This window comes from Rhipicephalus sanguineus, chromosome 4 (assembly GCF_013339695.2).
Source record: "Rhipicephalus sanguineus isolate Rsan-2018 chromosome 4, BIME_Rsan_1.4, whole genome shotgun sequence".
In the NCBI taxonomy this organism is placed as follows: Eukaryota; Metazoa; Arthropoda; class Arachnida; order Ixodida; family Ixodidae; genus Rhipicephalus; species Rhipicephalus sanguineus.
In genome coordinates, this window is record NC_051179.1 from 209434402 (window position 1) to 209455961 (window position 21560).

General features: G+C 46.3%; 1 protein-coding gene across 1 annotated transcript; it reads left to right on the forward strand.

Annotated features, from left to right (window-relative positions):
* Nucleotides 1-209: 209 nt before the first annotated feature.
* On the forward strand, nt 210-11206 carry LOC119391075 (sulfotransferase 2B1). Its single transcript, XM_037658757.2, has 3 exons — nt 210-281; nt 6424-6860; nt 9683-11206. The coding sequence occupies exons 2-3, from the start codon at nt 6450-6452 to the stop codon at nt 10265-10267; spliced, it is 996 nt and encodes a 331-aa protein (XP_037514685.2). The 5' UTR covers nt 210-281; nt 6424-6449; the 3' UTR covers nt 10268-11206.
* Nucleotides 11207-21560: the final 10354 nt, after the last annotated feature.

Sequence of the window (21560 nt, forward strand, 5' to 3'; positions counted from 1 at the left end):
AGCGCCAGCCACCGCGAGAATGCCCTTGGAGCAGCAGTTACGAATGCCCTAACACGCGCACATTGAGAGACGTCAGGCGTACTTGAAAACGACGCAAGCATCCTTTTTCCTCAAAGGAGCGCACGTGCCCGACTTTTCTCTCGCTTTGTTTTCTCTCTCTCGTATGGCGCCAACGGTGCTGCGATCGCTTTCTCGTACACACACCCCAGCGAAATCGACGAGCCCGTTATCGCTCCTTGACGTTCACCGCGCCCCGCTTTCACGCCGTCGACCTTATCAAGGTGAGTCCACTGCCGTCTTTGCTCACGACGACGTACTTGCTGGGATTGCTGGTACACAGATGAAGTTACCGGACTTCATACACGAGTCCGCTACTTTTGAAACGACGGTAAAGTCTGCTTGGCAGCCACTCGAGCCCGATTGACGGAAGTCCGAGCCCTTGCACAGCGCGGTAAATTGGACTACGAAGTAGTTGTATCGCAGTTAATTGTTCTGATAGGATCTTTCGACAAAATCAACGCTCCCTGAGTTGTTCCCGCGAAATCAATCAGTAAATCCGTTGCACCTATCGGTCGGAGGAGAGCCAAGTTTTATTCGTACTTGTGGCTGTACGAACCCCGCAACAGGCGAAGTTCTGTACGTAATGTATTATTTCTTCCGCTGAATTTTTCGTACACACTTTCATCCGCCTTTCTGTGCCTTTTTTATCAGTATTGTGCTCGCTAAAATGGCCCTGCACAACTACCATTGTTGGTGTCAAGCTGAGTGGTAGATTGATTTAAGTTAACGGGCGTACTTACCCAGGGGGCAGGGGCGTGGGGGCTGTAGTCTTCTTTTACTTTCAACAGCTGAGAGGGCTGAGCCAACCCACTTTTGCTGGCGATCACCGTCGGCAGCGCACTGACAGACAAACAAGTGAGGTGAAGTTTTCTTTCAACACAGCAGCCACGTTTCTATGTTGTGGATTTTTATAACGAATACACTGCTTCTGCAATGTATATCGTCCTACCCACCCCAGCACACGGTATAAGTTCTCCGCGGTGCAAGCCGCCTATGCGACGCTTTATTGTCTTGGGCGCTAACATTGCGGAGCAGGCCACCTCTAGCAGGGGCTCTATAGTGTGAAACTATTCTGAGTGAGATAACTTCATTGACTGTCCTGGAAATTCATGGCTTGTCTCTAGGCCGCGCCAGGGACCGTAGCTTCCCGGTGTCCGTTTTTATTTCGTTCTGCCTGACGTCAAGTTTACTATGGTGTACTAGAAAAGGGCAGTGTGCCGTCTTCGCGGCAAACCAATGGGAGAACGGTGGTCATATTTGCGATGACGCCACCAGTAGGGCGCCATGATCGAAGGGTGTGCCGGGCGCGCAAAATTTAAATCTGCAGTACGGAACTTTCTGCAGTTTTTCAGTAAAAACGTCACATAACAAGATTGAAACTAAAGATATTCGCTAGATTTAATCACTTCAACACATTTGGATGCATTATTGCAATACATAAAGCAGCTTCTGCGTCGTCTGAGCTTGCACAATTAATACCGTGGAACAGCGACCCGGATCGTCTGCATGCTTATTGTTTTTACTGCAGACGACAAAAGAAGGACTTCGCTATTCATTCCATGCATATTTAAGACTGCCTAGTCATCACACTAACTTGAGGTTGTGTGACTAAACAAACGAGCAGGCCCGCAAGAATAACGTTAACATTATCAAGTATTAGTTCCACGACCACCCCTCACTTGCATGAGCCCGGATAGTAGTCGCAAGGTTTCCGATAGAAAAATTAAAACGCTTAATGACGAATGCTGCTCCATTTCTTTAGCCTTTTTACTCCTAAAAAGGCGCAAAGCGCAGGAATGCAGCTAAATGCACCGCGATGTATTCGGGGCACGGTGATTCGGGATGTTGGATTTATTCTATGAGTAAAAGCCCTTAATTCTAATCAGTGTGCAAACACTAGAATGCATCAGGCTTTCTGAAACACTCAGTCTGCCATGCACACAAAAAAACTCGCTTACGTGTCATGAGAAACAGAAGGGAGCAATCAACGAGTTTCACAGGTACACGCGCAACCAGCGCGGCCAATGCAACCACCGATCTCGGAGGCTTTGTATCTCAACTTGCCATAAATTACTTCAGGGGATGGCGACAGGTGGCGACACAGTAGTACGGTGTGCGACGCAGTAGTACGGCCAAAAAGACCGTAAAGTGTTCAGGGGCTCATGGCGAAAATCGCAGAGCTGGAAATTGCATTGGCGACAGAGCGAGAGAGAACGACGGCCATGGAAGAAAGGCTCAGGTCAGCCGAGGAGGACCTATCGAAGGTCGTCAAAGGGAACAAAGAAGACGCAGGTGACGGCGGAAGCATTATGGCGACGATCCCCCGTGAGGGAGAGGCGAAGGGAACATCAGGCATGACAAATGCAGATACAGTGGTCACAGGGCCCAGCTACCGGGAAGTAGTTATAAAGCGAGATTCAGTAACGAAGAACAATGCACATGCTGCGGGGAAGATAAGGAAACGGCGGAGCACGTTCTGATTGAATGTGGAGATATCCACCCAGGTGTACGTTTGGGCACGAGCCTACATGAAGCCTTGGGTTTTAGGGACAACAATGGAAAGCTGAACACACCCGCGATTGAAATGAGTAAGAGACGGTTAGAGTATTGGTGGCAGAAAATTAGAGAGAAAGGAGAAAAATAAGTATTAAGAAAAAATAAGGACAGTTTGCCGTAAAGGGCAGAGAACTGGGCTGAGAATTTACGTTTTTTTTTCCTGTACTAAGATAGATTTTATCGAAGTAGAGGCATTAGGCCAACATAAAAAAAAAACAGGAAAGGGTTTTTTTTTTTTTTTTGTCGAGCCAGGTGGCACACTTGTCACCGACCCGTTATGAAGGGGACGCTCATAGCATCCATCCATCCATCCGTGCTCTAGCACCACTGGCCGTCATCGCAAAAAGAGCCACGTTTTCGGCGCCAGACGACACACTATCCTATCCAGTATACCATAAGTCTACATCACGGGCTACGCAAGCATGGGCGCGAACGAGCAACTTTTTGTCAGGAGGTCAATCAAACACTCTATGCGTTTACAGGAAATTCTTTCTTTTTTTTCCTTCTTCAAACGCGAATAGAATTGCCTGCTCTATAGCTCACCGTCTGCTCTGAGTCGATGAGCGAGCAGAGTTGTTGAGTGCTTCTGATGGGCCGAACTTGCTGAGCTGAAGCGAAACGCCGCGGGTTGACAGTTCCGCCTGAGTCTCCAATTAATCTCTTCGTGTTGCTTATTATGCGATGGCTAGAAATGATAACGGCGGCTTACGACTAGGCATTAAAGAACACTTTCACAAATAAGAGTTTGAAGACCGTTGTGGTATGTGCACACAAACATATCGACAGCATAATACTGTCACTTAAAATATTTTATTGCGATAGCAATTATATGGACAGTCTCGGCTGGATTTTGCCGTCGCCGTCGCCGTCGCCGCCGTCATGCACCGTATATGTATAAGTATGTATATATATATAAAGGCCCCAAAGAAAAATAACTCAGAAAAATGCTTCCGAAGCGCGGAATCGAACCAGGGACCTCTTGATCCGCAGCGAGCGGCGCTATCCACTACGCCACGAAACGCAGATCCTCTACGTAGCTAACGGCGAGCGTTATATACACACCATTTAGCGCTGGACGGACTCGGAGACAGCAGGCGATAATAAGCGTTTCTTCATTACCAGCGAGGTGGCGCTAGGATCCCGACGGGCGCATTTAAAAGTCGTCGGCGAGCTCGCTCGCTTCTTATATTTGCGCATGGGAGAAGCTTGCTCTTCCGCTGTCTGCTCGCGCGGTTTTCTCGTGGCGAGGGGTAGAGGAATGTTTCACGCTTTCACCGTGATGTCCGCGCTCATGTTACGGCGCGTACGAATGTCACTCGAGCTCAGGGACGCCGCCAAACGAACAAACAGAAGATGAGCGCGAACTATCAGGTGTCACAGCTCGACACTTGAAGCACGCTAGTTTCCTTCGCTGCTTCGGCCGCCTTTGCAACAGAAGCGCTGTTCCAACTGAGACTATTAGTTCCTTGCTATCGCATTCATTGCTTCGCCCTTGCGGCGAAACTGTGACTTTTTTTTTATATGTAAATAAATCCATTCTCATCAGCTGCTATAAGTAGCCGCTGCCAAAATGGCCTGTGGGCTGCCATCTTCTAGTCTCATCGGAACAGGGCACTGTCCGGCTATTGCGATAAACTTCAGGTGTTCTTCGGCATATCAATGCTGTGTTTAGTTCATACAAATAATTTTGACGTAAGTTTTCAAGGTTTCTTAACGTAGTGTGACAGGCAGGCGATTTAAGCGCACACAGAAAATTTCTGGCCAATAGCGAAGGTGTTATGGCGACAAAGATACAGTATCGGCAATAACTTTTTGTCTTCCGCCTAATTCAGTGATCACTCATAACGTCGTGGGACGTTTCTAGTGCTTTCGATGCATCGCATTACACACAAGCGCTTTTGGGCATGACCCAGACGATTTCTATGAATAATAAAAAGCTAATGGCGGACACGCAATCGAAACGAAACGGAGCAGTTTGACGTTACATCGGCCCAGATCTCGTCACAGCATCTTTGAACTTGCACTGCTTGAGTGCGCATTCACTTATTGGGAGGAATGGGCTTTGGGTTGCTACCACCAATGAAATGATTAACAAGCTTGCGCTGTTGCGAAGGCGCGTGGTTAGTGTAATACGTGAAGTGCCGCAGATTTTCCGCACCATTTTTATTAACGCGATAGCGTTAAATAGCTCATTTCGCAGAAATACCGGTGTCGGCGTCGTTGGTTGTGAGCGAAAAATCATCTTCTCCATGACCGAAAAATGGAGAAAGATGCAAGCAAAAATGATAAAAAAACTTCTGTTCGCGTGAGAATCGAACACGGGCCGTCTGCGTGGCAAGCAGGCGTTCTACCACAGAGCCACGCTATCGCCTGAAACTGCCTCGGAAAAAAAAACACTATATGAATGTCATGTAGTGGAAGGAGTCTCCTTAACGCATGTAATATTGCGTGGCAGAATCGTAAAATCGCGCCAGTCGTCAAAACATGTGAAATGCGCAACGAGTTTACGTTTTAAAGGCCCATCCATTACAAAGCTCTCAGACATATTTAATCATCATCAGCTGCAAAAGCATCAACAAAGTAAGCAGCTGAGTAGGTTCGCGTGTTGCTTTACGGACGCGTAGTGGGCCTTTCGCTGAATCGCAAAAGGAAGAATTCAGGCGTAGTGGGCTTAACAACTGTACTGTACTTGCAGTAGGCATTCTAGGGTAGTTTGAAACGGCCAATGTTACGCGCACAGTCGTTCGTTTCCTAACGGCACTGTTGAGGCGTGCACCGAGAACCGAAGTCAGGCTAACAATTGTGAAGGCGATGCGCACGGGGCCCGACTACGCTATATCGCTTCTACTCTTGAAGGCGAAGCTCAAGCATCCTCCAAGTTTTTATAAGACAGTATATTATTTAAGTTAGTGCAATGTGTTATATAGTTTGTGCCGAAAATGCAAACTTGGGCATAGGTTATAATAGTGTTGAATAGTTATAAACACTAGCCGTACTAAAAGCTAATACAAGAAAAAGTAGATTGCACGCAAACCCGGAGACTGTCACGTAGAAAGTGTTATTTAAATTGTGCAAGACAAATGCTACAGTTTTTGCTACTGGAATTACTAAGTGCAGTTAACAGTGAACAGCTAAACATGGTTGAAGAGTGAAAAGTGTTTAAGAAACTTCATTGGAGTGAGTTACGAAAGGTACTACTGGGAAGGGCACTATTGAAATAAACTTATGCATGCTTATACGAACGTTCTTTAGTGTTTAGTATTGTTTGTGCATACTCATAAGTACGTGTATCGCAGTGTTTGCAGTGTACTGCACTCTACTTTGTTCTATTATATATATATATATATATATATATATATATATATATATATATATATATGCCGCATGTTCACTACGAAATCTCAGATGTACCTCGAACGGGCGCCTACGACGTCATTTGGCAACTTCACTTTTGTGCATCCGCAAATAAAAGGTATGTTTTACGGCAGGGAGCCTCACAAGACGGCTACACTCTTCGCGTACGGCGGTCCAGCGTTCAGCATCTAAATGTGGTATTTTTAGAAAATGGGGTTTTCATGCTCTTATAACGTCCCACTTGATAATGATAACTGACCTGACAACCATTTTGTCTCTGGAGAGACTTCGGGTGTTAGCAATGCTTACTTACTGCCTGATTGCTCAACAAACTTGCGTAGTCGTGCTACATTAACCCTAGTTCGCACATAAATTGTGCAGAGCAGTAGTTTATATGCTACAGGACAGGCTGTACAAATCCACAAACGGCCTCCGTTTTCTTTTAAAATTCAGGAGCCAAAGCATCTGTGGTCTTAACCATGAGCAAGAGAACATCCACAACCCGCCCGAAACCTTACTACCAGATCATTGACGGGGTACCCAGGTGCCCTTTCATGACCCCGGAGTCCCTCAGGCAGGGTCTCGACTTCGTTGCCCGTAAGGGAGACCTGTTGCAGGTTTCATACCCCAGAAGCGGCACACACTGGGTGCAGTACATTACGCAGCTGATCCTGAAGGAGGGCGAGCCAGTCGACACGTACGAGCAGTTCATGGAAGGTGCCAAGTTCATCGAGTACTTTTCTGGTATCGACAACAACTGCAAGCAGGACACACCGGTGCGAACCCTGTGCACCCATCTGCCTCTGCACAAGGACAAGCTCAACCCGGAGGCCAAGTACATCTACGTGGCTCGCAACCCTTGGGACGTCTGCGTGTCACTATACCATCACGTATGTATGGCGCCGGAACGTTACGGTGCGAACATATGTACTGAAGCTGGACAGTGGTATTGCCGTAGAGGGGCATTCTGAAATAATTTCAATGTCGTGACTTTTTTACGTAGCATAATTTTGAGTACAAGAGTACAAAAGTGTTCTTGCGTGACGTCTCACACGAATGCGTTTGCTGTAAATGCGTTGTAGATATCTACCTGACGTTGCTCCTACCCAAGGAACCGAAACCAAAGAGTACAATTAGACAGTAGACATCTTTAGCGTACCGGAAATTTCAGTCTACGCAGTGGTTTATGCAAAAGTGAAAAAAAAAAGTCACAGTTTCGCCGCAAGGGCGAAGCAATGAATGCGATAGCAAGGAACTAATAGTCTCAGTTGGAACAGCGCTTCTGTTGCAAAGGCGGCCGAAGCAGCGAAGGAAACTAGCGTGCTTCAAGTGTCGAGCTGTGACACCTGATAGTTCGCGCTCATCTTCTGTTTGTTCGTTTGGCGGCGTCCCTGAGCTCGAGTGACATTCGTACGCGCCGTAACATGAGCGCGGACATCACGGTGAAAGCGTGAAACATTCCTCTACCCCTCGCCACGAGAAAACCGCGCGAGCAGACAGCGGAAGAGCAAGCTTCTCCCATGCGCAAATATAAGAAGCGAGCGAGCTCGCCGACGACTTTTAAATGCGCCCGTCGGGATCCTAGCGCCACCTCGCTGGTAATGAAGAAACGCTTATTATCGCCTGCTGTCTCCGAGTCCGTCCAGCGCTAAATGGTGTGTATATAACGCTCGCCGTTAGCTACGTAGAGGATCTGCGTTTCGTGGCGTAGTGGATAGCGCCGCTCGCTGCGGATCAAGAGGTCCCTGGTTCGATTCCGCGCTTCGGAAGCATTTTTCTGAGTTATTTTTCTTTGGGGCCTTTATATATATATACATACTTATACATATACGGTGCATGACGGCGGCGACGGCGACGGCGACGGCAAAATCCAGCCGAGACTGTCCATATAATTGCTATCGCAATAAAAGATTAATTTCTGGAGCTTTACGTGACTTATCCGTGATAAGATTTTGAGACACGCATTAGTGGGAGACTCTTAATCCATTTTGACCACCCGGGGTTCCTTAAAACGTGCACCTAAATCTAAGTATACGCGGGTGATTTAAGCGGGACTAACTGTGCACTGTGTGTTCATTCCAGCATTATACTACATATCTAGAAAATCAATGCAGAGGGCTGCTATGGTGCACGGCCCGTACTTATGGGTGAGCCCCCCCCCCCCTTTCCCTCCGCCTTCATAACTATACCTCTGCTGGGCCATCCCACCGGCCACGTGCACCGTCGCCGATCAGCCCTTGCGGCCCTACTCGCTTTTCTCGAGGATGCCGGCCTAGTCGAACGAATTTTCTAGCCGCTCACCACGGTGACTCGGACGCCCGTTCTCCTGCCCCCCACCCCCTCACAGTATTTTTCCACTCATACCTTTCTTTTTCTTCTTTTACCATATTCTTTTCTCTCACTGTCCCTTTAATCCCCAATCCCCCGTGAGTGTATCGGTTGAGGTGTCCTCACTTGAGAGACAGTTATCGTGCACTCCACACCCAATTTCCATTTTCATTTCCTTATTCCTTTTAAGAATCACCTCACCCCCCCCCCCCCCCAGCACGTTACTGTCAACAACTATCTTCGAAACAAAGGTTGTCGCTTCCAGTTCGAGATGATAGCTGGGCCAGTTGGAACAGGCATTGTAAATGAATTTCTTTGAACCAATCTGTATTCGCAAAGACTGACTGTAAGGGAGTCTGTTGCTTGTGTCCGTAACTTAATTGTAAATGTTAGCGCTAAATAGTTTACGCTTACAGTCCCTTGATATAATCAACCCCCGTTATGTGCGAAATTTCTCCTTCTGGTATAGCTAATAGGGTACAATTATGGCTTCGCTGAGGAACACCGATCTAAAGAAATTGCAAACGACTAGTTAACATGATTCTGGCAGTTAAATACGCTCGAGGAGGTATCTTGTAGCATCACACAGCGCGCTGTGTAAACTCCCCCCCCCCTTCCCCAAAGTCTATGCACCAGTGCCCATAACAGCAAATCAGAGGGGCTTGTTCACATTTATATGCTATAACTAAATTTCGCCCGAAAAACGAACACACACAACACAAGAACACACACACAAGAACAAAACTCCACAAACGAGGACAAGTGCTTGTCCTCGTCCGTCATGTTTTCTTCGTGTGTGTGTGTGTGTGTTTGTGTGTGTGTGGGTGTGCGCGCGCGCTCGCGCACTAAATTCGGTTATAACGATTGTAGACCAACTAGTCCAGCAAAGTGTCCTTGTGATGCACCTCTATGTGACCGCGAGGAGCGAACTCGCACAAGAACATGCTGCTGGTTAACTAAGATTTTAAAAGAAAAATGATTAGGGGGGTTTCAAAGAGCCGAAAACCAAAAGCTGTTATAGTATACCAGCACCTAGGCTGCAGGTATTGTGTTAAAAGTGCCGCGTTTAAATCAGAATTAAGAGCTATCGGAATAAGCTTGTCAAAATTGACACGTTGGCCATTGCGGGGCAATAAATTTACAGAAACAACTTTGACAGTAGGACAACCTAATCAAACACGAGCGATCCCGGCACTTCATCATATCAATTCGACAGTACAGCAAGTATACCTATCTATTTCTGGCTCATAAATTAAGTCGAAGCTAACAGTATAGCATGATAAAGTGAATAAAGAGAGGAAACATTTATTCTTCTTGTGCTTTGTTCCAACTGTCGGTGCTTGTACTCACGAGTTTTCCCTCGTTTTATGTTGCATGCCCGCAGGAGAGAAACATCAGCGTCTTTCGCTTCGAAGATGGCACATTCGATGACTTCCTGGAAGTCTTCTTAACAGGCGAGCTTGGATACGGCTTCTACTTTGATCACGTGACTGCCGGATATGCCTTGAAAGACGAGCCCAACGTGTTCTTCGTGACGTACGAGGAATTGACGAGGGACACTCGAGGCACTGTGATTAGGTTGGCCCGATTTATTGGTGAACGCTACGGCAAAAGCCTGGAGGAAGGTGGCGAAGCAGGTGAAGGGAGGCTAAACGAGATCCTCAAGAGGAGCAGTGCGAGGAGCATGAAAGATGTCATGGTGTTCAACCTGCGCGAAAACCCTGATCCAGGATTGCAGAAGCGCCTGGAGGAGCTGAACGTGTCCTCTAAGGCTTCTCACGAAGGAGACGTCAAGCGCCACGAAGTTTTGAGAAAGGCGAAGATTGGTGGATGGAAGGAACACTTCTCGCCCGAGCAGCTGCGATGTATGGAGGCAACGATCCGGGAAAGGACCAGAGGTTCCGGCGTGATGGATCTGTGGAAGGACATTCGACAGGAAACGTTGAAATTATGTGAAGAGTCTTCATAGGCCAAAGACACCATGCAACATGCAGCATCAGGCAGTTGATGCATGGAATCATGCAGCTGATATGTCATGCAGCTTATCTATGGCAGCACTATGCAGCATGCATAGTGATTCCATACATCAAGGATGTAATCTGCTTTGACGCCATAGAATGCATGCATTTGAAAATTATTGCCCTATTTGTTCACTGAGCTTTATACCATGACGAAGGTGGTAGTACACTAAAAGAAACGCGAACAAATGCATGAGACGGGACGATGCGCTAGCTACAAACTGCGTAATGGGCGAAACTCATTCATATACAGCTTAAGGCACGCGCGCGCGTAGTCGGTATGACTGCTGTACAATCAAGTCAACATACCTGAGGAAGTGGGAAAAAGATTTAACGCACGCAAGCAATCACGTACCGGCACCTGAAAATTGCGCTACCACCTTCTCCATGATTGACTACGAACATGCCCATTCTCACTTCCTTTCAAGTTGTATAGTGTATATTTTTGTTTAAATCATGTTGTGACACTTGTGCGGGCGCAACCAGCCTCGAGGGCCGACGACCGCTGTTTACCCTTCGCAGGGCACATAGCCAACCTTTCATCTCGCACTTTTGTCATTCCTATTCAAAGATTTCCCGATATCAGCGTCAAAAAAAATACATATACCTTGATTTTTATCATCGCATTCATGGGGCCCTGGAACCTGGAATTGTAGAGGATTCAGTTAAAGTTTAGGTAATGTAAAACACAAACTGAGTATGTTCTCCCCTGTTGCCCAACTCCTATAGAGCATGCAAACTCAGGTCAACAAAATAAAAATATTTTTAAGGTCTTCACTGCGCTACGGCGCGACTGCACTCTGCCTAGCTGGCTGTCGGGCGGTGAGGTCATTGCTGTCCAAAGCGGTATATCGCCGTGAGGTAAAAGGCGTGATGATATAGGGGCCAATGCTGTCTCACTGCTTGCGCTAGCCGCAGGGGTGCGCAAAATCTGCTTTGCGAGTTGTGGAAGGGCCCCTAAACCACCCAGAGGTCGAAATTTAGCTGCCGTAGAGTGTACTAGAACAGGGGAGTGCTCGGAACGGCCGCAGCACCAATGTACAGAAAGTGAAGGCCAAGCATGGTCAATCGGCTTATGACGCTGTGATCGGTAGTCTGCAATGTGTCGTCGTTTAAAGGAGTACTGACGCGAATTTTAAGAATTTTCGGATTGTTGCTGTAAATAAAAATATTGGTGTCGAGAAACCTAAAACGTGTATTGTGGTGCCTGGGAATGCATCGTATATATTTTAACTACCGCTACCGTAAAAAGACAGTTTCAGTTTTGACATCGAGGTGGCGCCTTCTCAGTGACGTTTAAAAGCAGTGTGACGTCACGCATGGGTGAGACAGCTGAAATCGATTTGGGAGCAGTTTTGGGAGCAGCAAAATTTCAATTTAGGAGCAGGAGAACCTAGCAGTTAGCGGCATTTATTATGTCGTTTTTGGAGCTTGAAAAAACAAATTTGTAGTAACTTGGAGGAACAAGCACATATTTTAATCAGCTTAGAATACACATAACATTCAAAGAGCCTTTGGAGAAAGCTTTTTTTTAACAGATTATTGCCAGGTATGAACTACACTACCTTTTTACAAACCACGCAATTTATATAACCCTGGTAACAACATATGAAATAGATAAAAAAAAGTTTTTCCAAGTAGGTTCACTTTACATTTGAAAATAAGAAAAGAAAAAACATCACACTTCTCAAATAATAAAAAAAAGTCACAATTTCACCGCAAGGGCGAAGCAATGAATGCGATAGCAACAAATTGTAGTGTTACACGAAGTAAGGCTGGCAGCTACCCTAGTAGCACGAATTGTTGCTGCAATGTAGTCACAATGTTGCGAATATTGTTGAATGTTGTGCAGCATTTCACAACATTGCGTTAATGTTGTCAGATGTTGCTCAACATTCAACAACGTTCAGCAATGTTTAGGTAACGTTGTATTTTTTATGTTAACACAATGTTGTCAAATGTTGACAGACGTTGGCCCATATTTGACCACGCGGCTGGAACATCGCTGCCGCAACTGCAAAACAACTGTAACTGCAAAACCCGTGTTATTTCTGTGGCATGCACAGTTAAATTTAAAAGATTTCTCAGCTGCTTGCACAAAATAAAGATGCCATTGCTGCACTGCTGCCTGAAATGAAAGCGTGCGCGTACACGTGCACAGCGCATATTCAAAATAGATTTATACATTACGTACCTCGTGTTAAATATGCACTTTCATAAATTATCCCACTGACGCGCTGATTCTGGCGCAGTGGTGCCGCCGGAGCAAGCAGCATATAAAAGTGATACCGAAACAAAAAGCTGATCATTTGCTTATCAGCGGCAGTCCTATGGTTAGTGACATCGTTAATTGCCGAGAGCAGTTTCCCGGCTCCCGCGGAAGGTTGTGCGCGATGTTTGAGCTCTTCGTGGCGTTCAGCTGAAGACTGCGAGAATACTGTGTTGGAAAGAGAACGGCAAGTTTTTGTGGATTTATATATTATAACATCAATTATTGTCCGGTTAGTGGTCACTCGCAGAATATTCCGTGGTTTGCTTCTTTTCCTGCGGGCGAAAAATGCAGTGGGTGAAGTGCGCATTGAGGGAAGTAGGCGACAGGCAAAAGCCTTGAATAGCTGAAGATGTTCGTCATGAGCTCGTTAGCTGTTTCGATGCAAGTGACGACTGTCGCAGCGACGATCACTCGGTGAACGAGTCAGCAGAGCGCGGGAATGAAGTTTCGTTTTCTGACCCAACTGCTCGGCGCCCGCAGTTGCACGCGCGCTCAGTTTACCGTGCGCATCAATCACAGGCGAACGTGATGTTAGTGTCTTTTATTCTTCGTCTGGCGCTGAATCAACCGCTTCCACCTTGCCTAACGCCGGACACCCTTAGTTTTGTACGTTGAATATCAAGATAAGTTTTGCCGGTACTCATGCATGGCAATGCATTCATTTTTGACCACTGAAACTGTTAACGTTGCTGTGGTGCTTTATTCAGAACCACCAATAAGAAAGAAATAAGCGTGAGTTTCAGGATGTAATAATTTTATTTTTGTTTTCGTAAGGCATTTAACACAATTGCAGGTTGAGCCAAATTGGTGTTGTAGATTTGCAGGCAAATTAGCAAGACCTAAGTGCTTCAAGTGACTTAAGTCTGTTCCTTTATTCTGCCTGTTTAGTTTGTGCCCTTTTCTTTTTTCTCCAGAGAGGCAGTGCCAGCCTGTATTTGACCTGTGGTTATCTGACTGTTCGTCTTGTCGCCTTGTTTGCATTACATCACCATGTACAGTGCGCACACTACTACAAATGTGCACCAGAAAAGACTTACTGCGCCAACGTGATCTCAAACCCCGTTTTGTTTAAATTCCTTCAACTTTCAGTTATTTCTATTGTTTTTGTAGAGTTAAGATAGCTTCCAAAGGGCAACTTGCACTGATGTTTGTTCGTTCCATGTAATTATAATACCTCAGTGTTGTATCAAGCGTGCCGTTACAGAATTGATGTTAAGACACTTGATGCTTTATAGTTGCGGGTGCCAATCCCGCAGAACTATTGCATAATTTCTCCTGTGCCACGTTTTGTTTGGGATATTTCAAAAGGGAAAGTTGTTCTTTGGTTTATTCACACTATTTTGTAATATTACAGCATCTAGTCAAACCTGCCTTTGCAGCTTTGTTAATTTTAAGAACACTAGATGAATGGCCTCATAGTTATAAGTACCAGCCTTGCAAGGTTATTTCTTAAATTCTCATCTGTCACATTTTGCCTTTCTAGGTTACTTTAAAAGGGGCAAAGGTGCACTCACATTTTGTCATAGTATTTTGTAATATTACCTTATCTAGTGAAGCGTGCCTTCACAGCTTTGTTGATATCAAAGTGATGTTGATATGGGGCCACATTGTTACGGGTGCCAGCCTTGCAAGATTATTTCGTACTTTCTCCTGCATCACATTTTGCTTTTCTCGGTTACCTCAAAAGGGGCAAGCTGCACTTATGTCTGTTCATGCTCTTTTGCAATATTGCAGTGTCTAGTCAAGCATGCCTTCACAGGTCTGTTCATGTTAAAATTTTGATAAGTGACCACACAGTTATCGGTACTATTCCTCCAGGATTATTTCTTACATTCTCCTGTGTCACATTTTGTCTGTCTGGGCTATCTTTAAAAGGTCAACTTGCACCTATGTTTGTTCATGCCATGTTGTAGTACTGCAGTATCTAGTCAAGCCTGCCTTCACAGCTTTGTCGATGTTAAAACTGTAAGGGGCCACATAATTATGGGTACCAGTGCTGCAGGACTGATGCTTAGTTTCTCCTGCGCCACATTTTCTTTAGGAGATTTCAAAAAGGAAAGTGCAAGTGCTCTTAGGTTTGCTCACTTTTTTTTTTGTAATATTACAGTATCTAGTCAAGCCTGACTTTGCAGCTTTGTTAATGTTAAGAACACTTCATGAATGGCCACGCAAGTACCAGACTTCCAATATTATTGCTCACTTATTCCTGTGTCACATTTTGTCTTGTCAGAACTGCTAGAATGTCTTGAAGAGGCCAAGTTTGTTGACACTATTTTGTAATGTTACTGTACGCAGTATTTTCACTTTCTTAATATTGCTAGTTTCACTGTAAGACCAGCATTGGTGCCAATATTCTGGTTTTTTTATTCTGTTTGTTTACCTTTTCAGTTGTACAAAGTGTCAATGTGATTTCGTTCATTGCAAGAATTTAGGGTCATTTATTTATCGACATTGGTGGCCATTTTCATTGCAAATGTCGCACAGCGAGCCGCAATAGGCCCCTCATCAAAGTTGTGATCAGCATTGATGAATGGAAATGTTTCTGCTGTATTGCTATTCTGGACAGGTACATTTGTTTTGAAGAATGTGTAAGCATGTATTTTCTTAGAAAAAAATTGTAGTGTTATTTGATTCTGGAAAATTCAAACCAAGCTTATGCGTCTTTTCTCTTCTGTGTAATAAATCTTTGCATTACTTTTCACGTTAATTCTTAGTGATGAACCCATGTCTAGGAACTTCCATGCCACTAGGAAGTTCACTGTAATAACTGCTATAGTGGATTAATTCACTGCTGCCCTTAAACTATATTGCCGACAACATACTGCAAGCACCGAGATGCATGTATTGCATAAGAAACATGGAGGAATAATTCTTCCTTTTGCACAGTGATATACGTTAGGCTAATATAAAGTGTTCTGTTTACACCTTTCGGTAAATATTACTGCTATAGTAACCACTGACTGGCAACAAGTAGATGAGCATGTAACACAGCTGTTCAATTCAGACTGGCTTCATGACCACTGATGTAAAGCATCATTACATATCATGTAAATGCAAGGATGTATTGTCCTCTCTGCCATTGGCGTTTGAACTTTGTCACTTGCTGTTTCTTTAGGCATGACGAAATCGAGATACCTATGGTTGAGGGACGTGCATGAAAAAAGGAGCCGTGAACACCACACCAGTGCCTTGAAGCGAATGTGGCGGAATGTTGGCATATGTTGCAGTTACACAAAAGTTGCCCAAATGTTGCAGTAACATCCAAGCAGCACGGCGAGAATTTTGCTGTAGTAGCAATTACGTTACTCAAAGGCTGCCGTTATGTTGTTGAAACTTTGAAGTAGCATTGCAAGAATGTTGCATCAACGTTCCTGTATGTCGCACTTCAGTTGCTTGAAGGCTGCCGAAATGTTGTGGCAACTTTCAAGCAGCATTGCGAAAACGTTTCATCAACATTGCTGCAAGTTGCTAAGTTACTAAAAGTTGTCTAAATGTTGTAGCAACTTTCAAGCAGCATTGCGAAAACGTTTCATCAACATTGCTGCACGTTGCTAAGTTACTAAAGGTTATTTAAATGTTGTAGCAACTTACAAGCAGCATTGCGAAAATGTTTCATCAACATTGCACCACGTTGCTAAGTTACGAAAGGTTGTCTAAATGTTGTAGCAACTTTTAAGCAGCATTGCGAAAATGTTTCGTCAACGTTGTGGCAATGTTGCTTTGAATGTTACCAAAAGCGGACATTAGCCACGTTGTGGCAATGTTGGAAGGTAACATTGCAGCAACGTTGTGGCAACAATGCGTGCTACTAGGGTAACTGTTTTGTATCCGATCTCGCGTAACTATAAAACGATGGTGTAAGAAAATACGGCCGCTCCAGGGAGCCATGTTCTCCGCATCAACGCGTTGTCCGCATAGTCACTTCGCTTTGAGAGCGCAGCACGTAGAAGCGTATACGAGCCGCCCGCCCCGCTGTGATGGCTTTCGAGATAGCGCGCGCGCCAGTGATCGCGACCGGGCAAAGTTCAAAGTTGCTCCTCGCGCGACACTCCCCCCCCCCCCCTCGAGTCTTCGTGTCTTTTAAGGCTTGTTAAAAACGCGCGGGCCGTTTCCTGTCTGCTTCGACGGCAGGCGTTCCGAGCGGGGTGATGTTATCGCATGCAGCCTCCGAGCGACGGCAATGGGCCCGCTCGTTTGCTTCGGCCGCGTACGTCGCCTCTGCTCGCGTGCTTTTACCCGCTGTAGAACATACAATTCGCGGGGGGATCTTATCAATTTGGACTTCATACCGGAAAGACATGATGGCGACGGCAAGAACCCCTCGAGACTGCCCATATAATTGCTATCGCAATAAAAACTGATTGCACAAGAATTGTATAGTCACATAGCAGTACGTCTTTGAACGGTCAATGAATGATTCCGACTAGCACGCGATTGCGGCGACGCCTTCGCACGTAACATCAGGAAAGAACAAAAGCGGTATGGCCACCGACGAACGCACCAGTATGACCACCCCCATAGGCGTGCGCACGAAGGGGGGGGGGGGGCAAAGTCGATACCGCCCATACTTTAACTTAATCGGAAGGAGGGGCGCTGCGATTAATATTTGCCCTCCCTGAAGGGCGAACCCTAAAATAAAGCGCCTTCAGCTATCTGCTCGGCTGCGCAGGTGGCGTAGCGTCAAGTGTACCGCACGCTTTTAATAGGTGATAACAAAAGCGCGCTGCGCTAGAGTCACTGTATATGCTACCTTTAGGTAGCAGAGTAGCGCATAGGTCCAGCTAGCAACCACAGCTATGCGGTGAAGTCGCGCTCCATTTTTTCAGGCGACATACCTACCGCGTCGCCGATAAACATGTCTGGCGTGTCGAAGGCGGCGATAAACAGTGGCTGTCGATGACTAGTGTTAATTGAGTGAGCTGCAGCGGCGGCGTCGAGAAATACAAAAATTGGCCCGAGCGTCAGCTTCTCCGCAATGCATGGTTGCTAGCGGCGTTGGAAAACAGATGCGCAACTCTGCTACCTAAAGGTAGCATATACAGTAACTCTACGCTGCGCCACCGTTCGCTGCCACCTCGTGAGGGATCGCCTTAAAAAATGCGTCGCGAGCGCCGAGAAACCTTACCCCTCGGTCACTACGTCGTTACCGCTCGGACACTACACATATTTACAACCGCTCAGAGGCGATTATCACAGCACTATGGAAGCCTCTATTACAAAGGCGCGTAGAAGGACACGCTTGGGCGCGTTAACGTGTTCTGCGAACGTATCCCTGGCGCTGCTTCTAAAGTTACGTTTTCCCACGCTGAAAGTGACGCGGGCTTGAAAATTCTTGATTGTGGGGCCGTTTCGGTGCAGTTCGGCGCAATTTTTGCAATTTTTATGCTTTTGGAGCAGCTTGGCGCAGGAAAACGGAATCGTATCAAAAATGCGCAATATGCGCAGCTGTCTCACCCCTGCGTCACGGGGATACAGAAACTCCCGACGTACTAGCGGCAAATTTGTCATCCGCCGCTAGTACGTCGACGCATATAAAGGTGCACATAAACAATGATGAGTCCATTGTCGTCCAGTGACCCTGAGTGATTTCGACGATTTAGGCTGCATGCAGGACGCAGAACTCGCAAACTTGGAGGAACTGTCTTGAATCGCCGGGGTAAATTTCATTGCAGTGGGCCTGGCTTGCAGATGCTCAGCGACGAAAACTTCAAAGTCAAATTGAAATGTTTTATACGTGTCCTCCAACTACGGTGTGTAGACAGCGTTGACACTGCATACCAAGGAAACGAAAAATGTCTTTTGCGATGTCTCAAAATCGTGTCACTACTCCTATAAGATTTGCGCGCGGCTCCGCCAAAATGGTGCAGGGGTAGAATGCCCGCTTCTCTTGCAAGAGGCCCGGGTTTGAATCGCAGCTGTAGAAGGTGAGTTTTTATTCCTAGTGTCACCTTTTATAGCTGTATTGATTTTCCTTTGTTTCTTAAAACTAGATTCTGTTGCTACGTACTGCTACAAAAAGTAACGAAAAATGTGAAATCTCGTTTCGAGTCTCGTATTCGCAAAATCTCGGAGGCCATACTTTGCGTTTTTGTTGAATCCCGGGCGGTGGCGCTGCAAATAACTAATCTGTAGAGTCACTGTATATGCTACCTTTAGGTAGCAGAGTAGCGCATAGGTATAGTGCCTAGAATATATATCCGGCTAGCAACCACAGTTATGCGGTGAAGTCGCACTTCGTTTTTGCAGGCGACATCCCTACCGTGTCGCCGATTAAACTGTCTGGCGTGTCGAAGACCGACGATAAACATTGGCTGTCGATGGCTAGTATTAATTCAGTTCGCTGCAGCGGCGGCGTCGAGAAATCAACAAACTGGCCCAAGCGGCAGCTTCTCCGCACTGCATGGTTGCTAGCGGCGTTGGAAGACAGATGCGCAACTCTGCTACCTAAAGGTAGCATATACAGTAACTCTACGTGACCACAGCCGCACTATCAGAGGCGTGGAGAGTAGGAAGCGGCGTAGATCAAGAGAAAGCTGTACTTTTACGAAGGTATAGGGGCTTTACAGATTAGTAGAGTTACTGTATATGCTACCTTTAGGTAGCAGAGTTGCGCATCTGTCTTCCAACGCCGCTAACAACCATTCATTGCGGAGAAGCTGCCGTTTGGGCCAATTTGTTTATTTCTCGACGCCGGCGCTGCAGCGAGCTGAATTAACACTAGCCATTGACAGCCAATGTTTATCGTCGGTCTTCGACACGCCAGACAGGTTAATCGGCAACACGGTAGGCATGTCGCCTGCAAAAACGAAGTGCGACTTCACCGCACAACTGTGGTTGCTAGCCGGACCTATGCGCAACTCTGCTACCTAAAGGTAGCATATACAGTAACTCTATGGTCACGTGGTAGCGCGCGCCCTCTTTCTCGGTATTTTGTTTCCTTCGCCTCTCGGCGCCATGTTGAACGCTCCAACGTGCCATGTTCTGTGTGTTCGCCCCATGTGAAGTGCACGAAGTGTGAAGTGCATGTGTGCGTCTTGCTCGTTTTGTCGTGATGCCGGGTTGCTGTGCGTTTGGCTGCCATAACCATGACACCCAAGGGCAAAAGCTTTTTTGACATTCCGCGCGGAAAAGAGAACGCAGGTCGTCGCAAAGACTGGATCCACAGAATAGGTCGAGCAAACTTCGAGCCGAGATCGGCGCGGCTTTGTGAGGCAACTGCTCGTGCGTTTTTACTCTTGACAAGCGTCTTGCTTTGCCGTGTGACATATGTGGTGTATTACTTACTCAACGTCACGCGAAATTCTGTGTAATTTGTCATGCACCAAGGCAGTCACTTTCTCGAGCAAGTGACTGTCTTGAACACCAGATGGTCGAAATTTCCGGAGCCCTCCACTACCGCGTGCCTCATAATCATATCGCGGTTTTGGCACGTAAAACAACACATATTATTAACTCTGAAAGAACGAGTGTCGTGCACTGCAACACTAGGCTGTGTTCCACACATTCTACTAATCTTTCACTGTGATGTGCGGACGGAAGGGTGAAGACGGAGCCATTGTCGGAATGAAAGTGCGATAGCTAAAAAAAAAGCCTAACGCGCTGAATTTATGTCCGTTTGAAATTCGACACTTCGTTGGTTTTAGCATACTGGTTTTAAATCTTTCTTGCCTCTTACTATTGGCAGAAAACAGATGGTTTAATAAATTCATTTATTGTCAGTTAACATATAAGCGTCATGCATACGACAATGGGTGCAAGCTGCTCCGCACAGGCCAAACATCACAGAACGGCGAACTGCGAGCACACGCCATTGGGCAGGAAAAGGAGATAATAATGATACATGTGGTTTTACGAGCCAATACCACGATATGATTTTGGGGCACACCGTAGTGTAGGGCTCCGGAAAATTTGAACATCTGGTGTTCTTTAACGTCCACTGACATCGCACAGTACGCGGGCCTCTGGCATTTCACCTCTATCGAATTGCGACCACCGCGGCCGGGACAGAACACGCGACCTTCGGGTGAGCTGGCGAGCGCCGAAACCGCTACATCACCGCGGCGGGCAGGCCGAGGAGAAGTAACATGTGTGAAATGTCATGAAGTTTTGACCGAGTACCTACATGGGAATTGCAGGCATTGCTGCAGTTATATATGATAGAGATAGTTTATACGCACGGGAAATATTGCTTACCAAACGGCGTGGCTTGACATCACAGCTGCCATGTAAATATTTCTTACCGATGCAATAAATAGCGCATCGTGTTTACAGAATTTTATCTCAACCAGTTTTAAGTAAACCCAGTTACCGGAATGAAAGTGCGATAGCAATAAAAAAACCTAGCGCGCAGAATTTATGTCCGTTTGAAATTCGACACTTCAATTCGACACAGCCCCGCCACGGTGGTCTAGTGGTTATGGCGCTCGACTGCTGACCCGAAGGTCGCGGGATCGAATCCCGGCCGCGGCGGCTGCATTTTCGATGTAGGCGAAAATGTTTGAGGCCCGTGTACTTAGATTTAGGTGCACGTTAAAGAACCCCAGGTGGTCGAAATTTCCGGAGCCCTCCATTACGGCGTCTCTCATAATCATATCGTGGTTTTGGGACGTTAAACCCCAGATATTATTATTATTCAATTCGACACAGGGAAACGCTACGCTCCGAAAAGAACCGTAAACGACGTGCAATTTGCTACAAATTGTACATGGCTTGCAGCAGCTCTTCTGCTGGCAACGGAGCGTTGCACGCATCGGTGTCACTTCCCGCTGTTGCGTAAGCTCACTATGCCGACCTTCAATGGACAGCTGCATGTGGTTAAATTCACTCTAGCGGAGTTCGTATTTCTCTTTTACTCAGGCCAATACTCGCTAGTAAAGCATTCAAATAAGCACGGGCAGAGATTATTATGTTGTCTAGCTGTTCCGTGGCGAACCTCGCGCCCATGTAGGTTGTACTAACCGCTGGACGCGTTT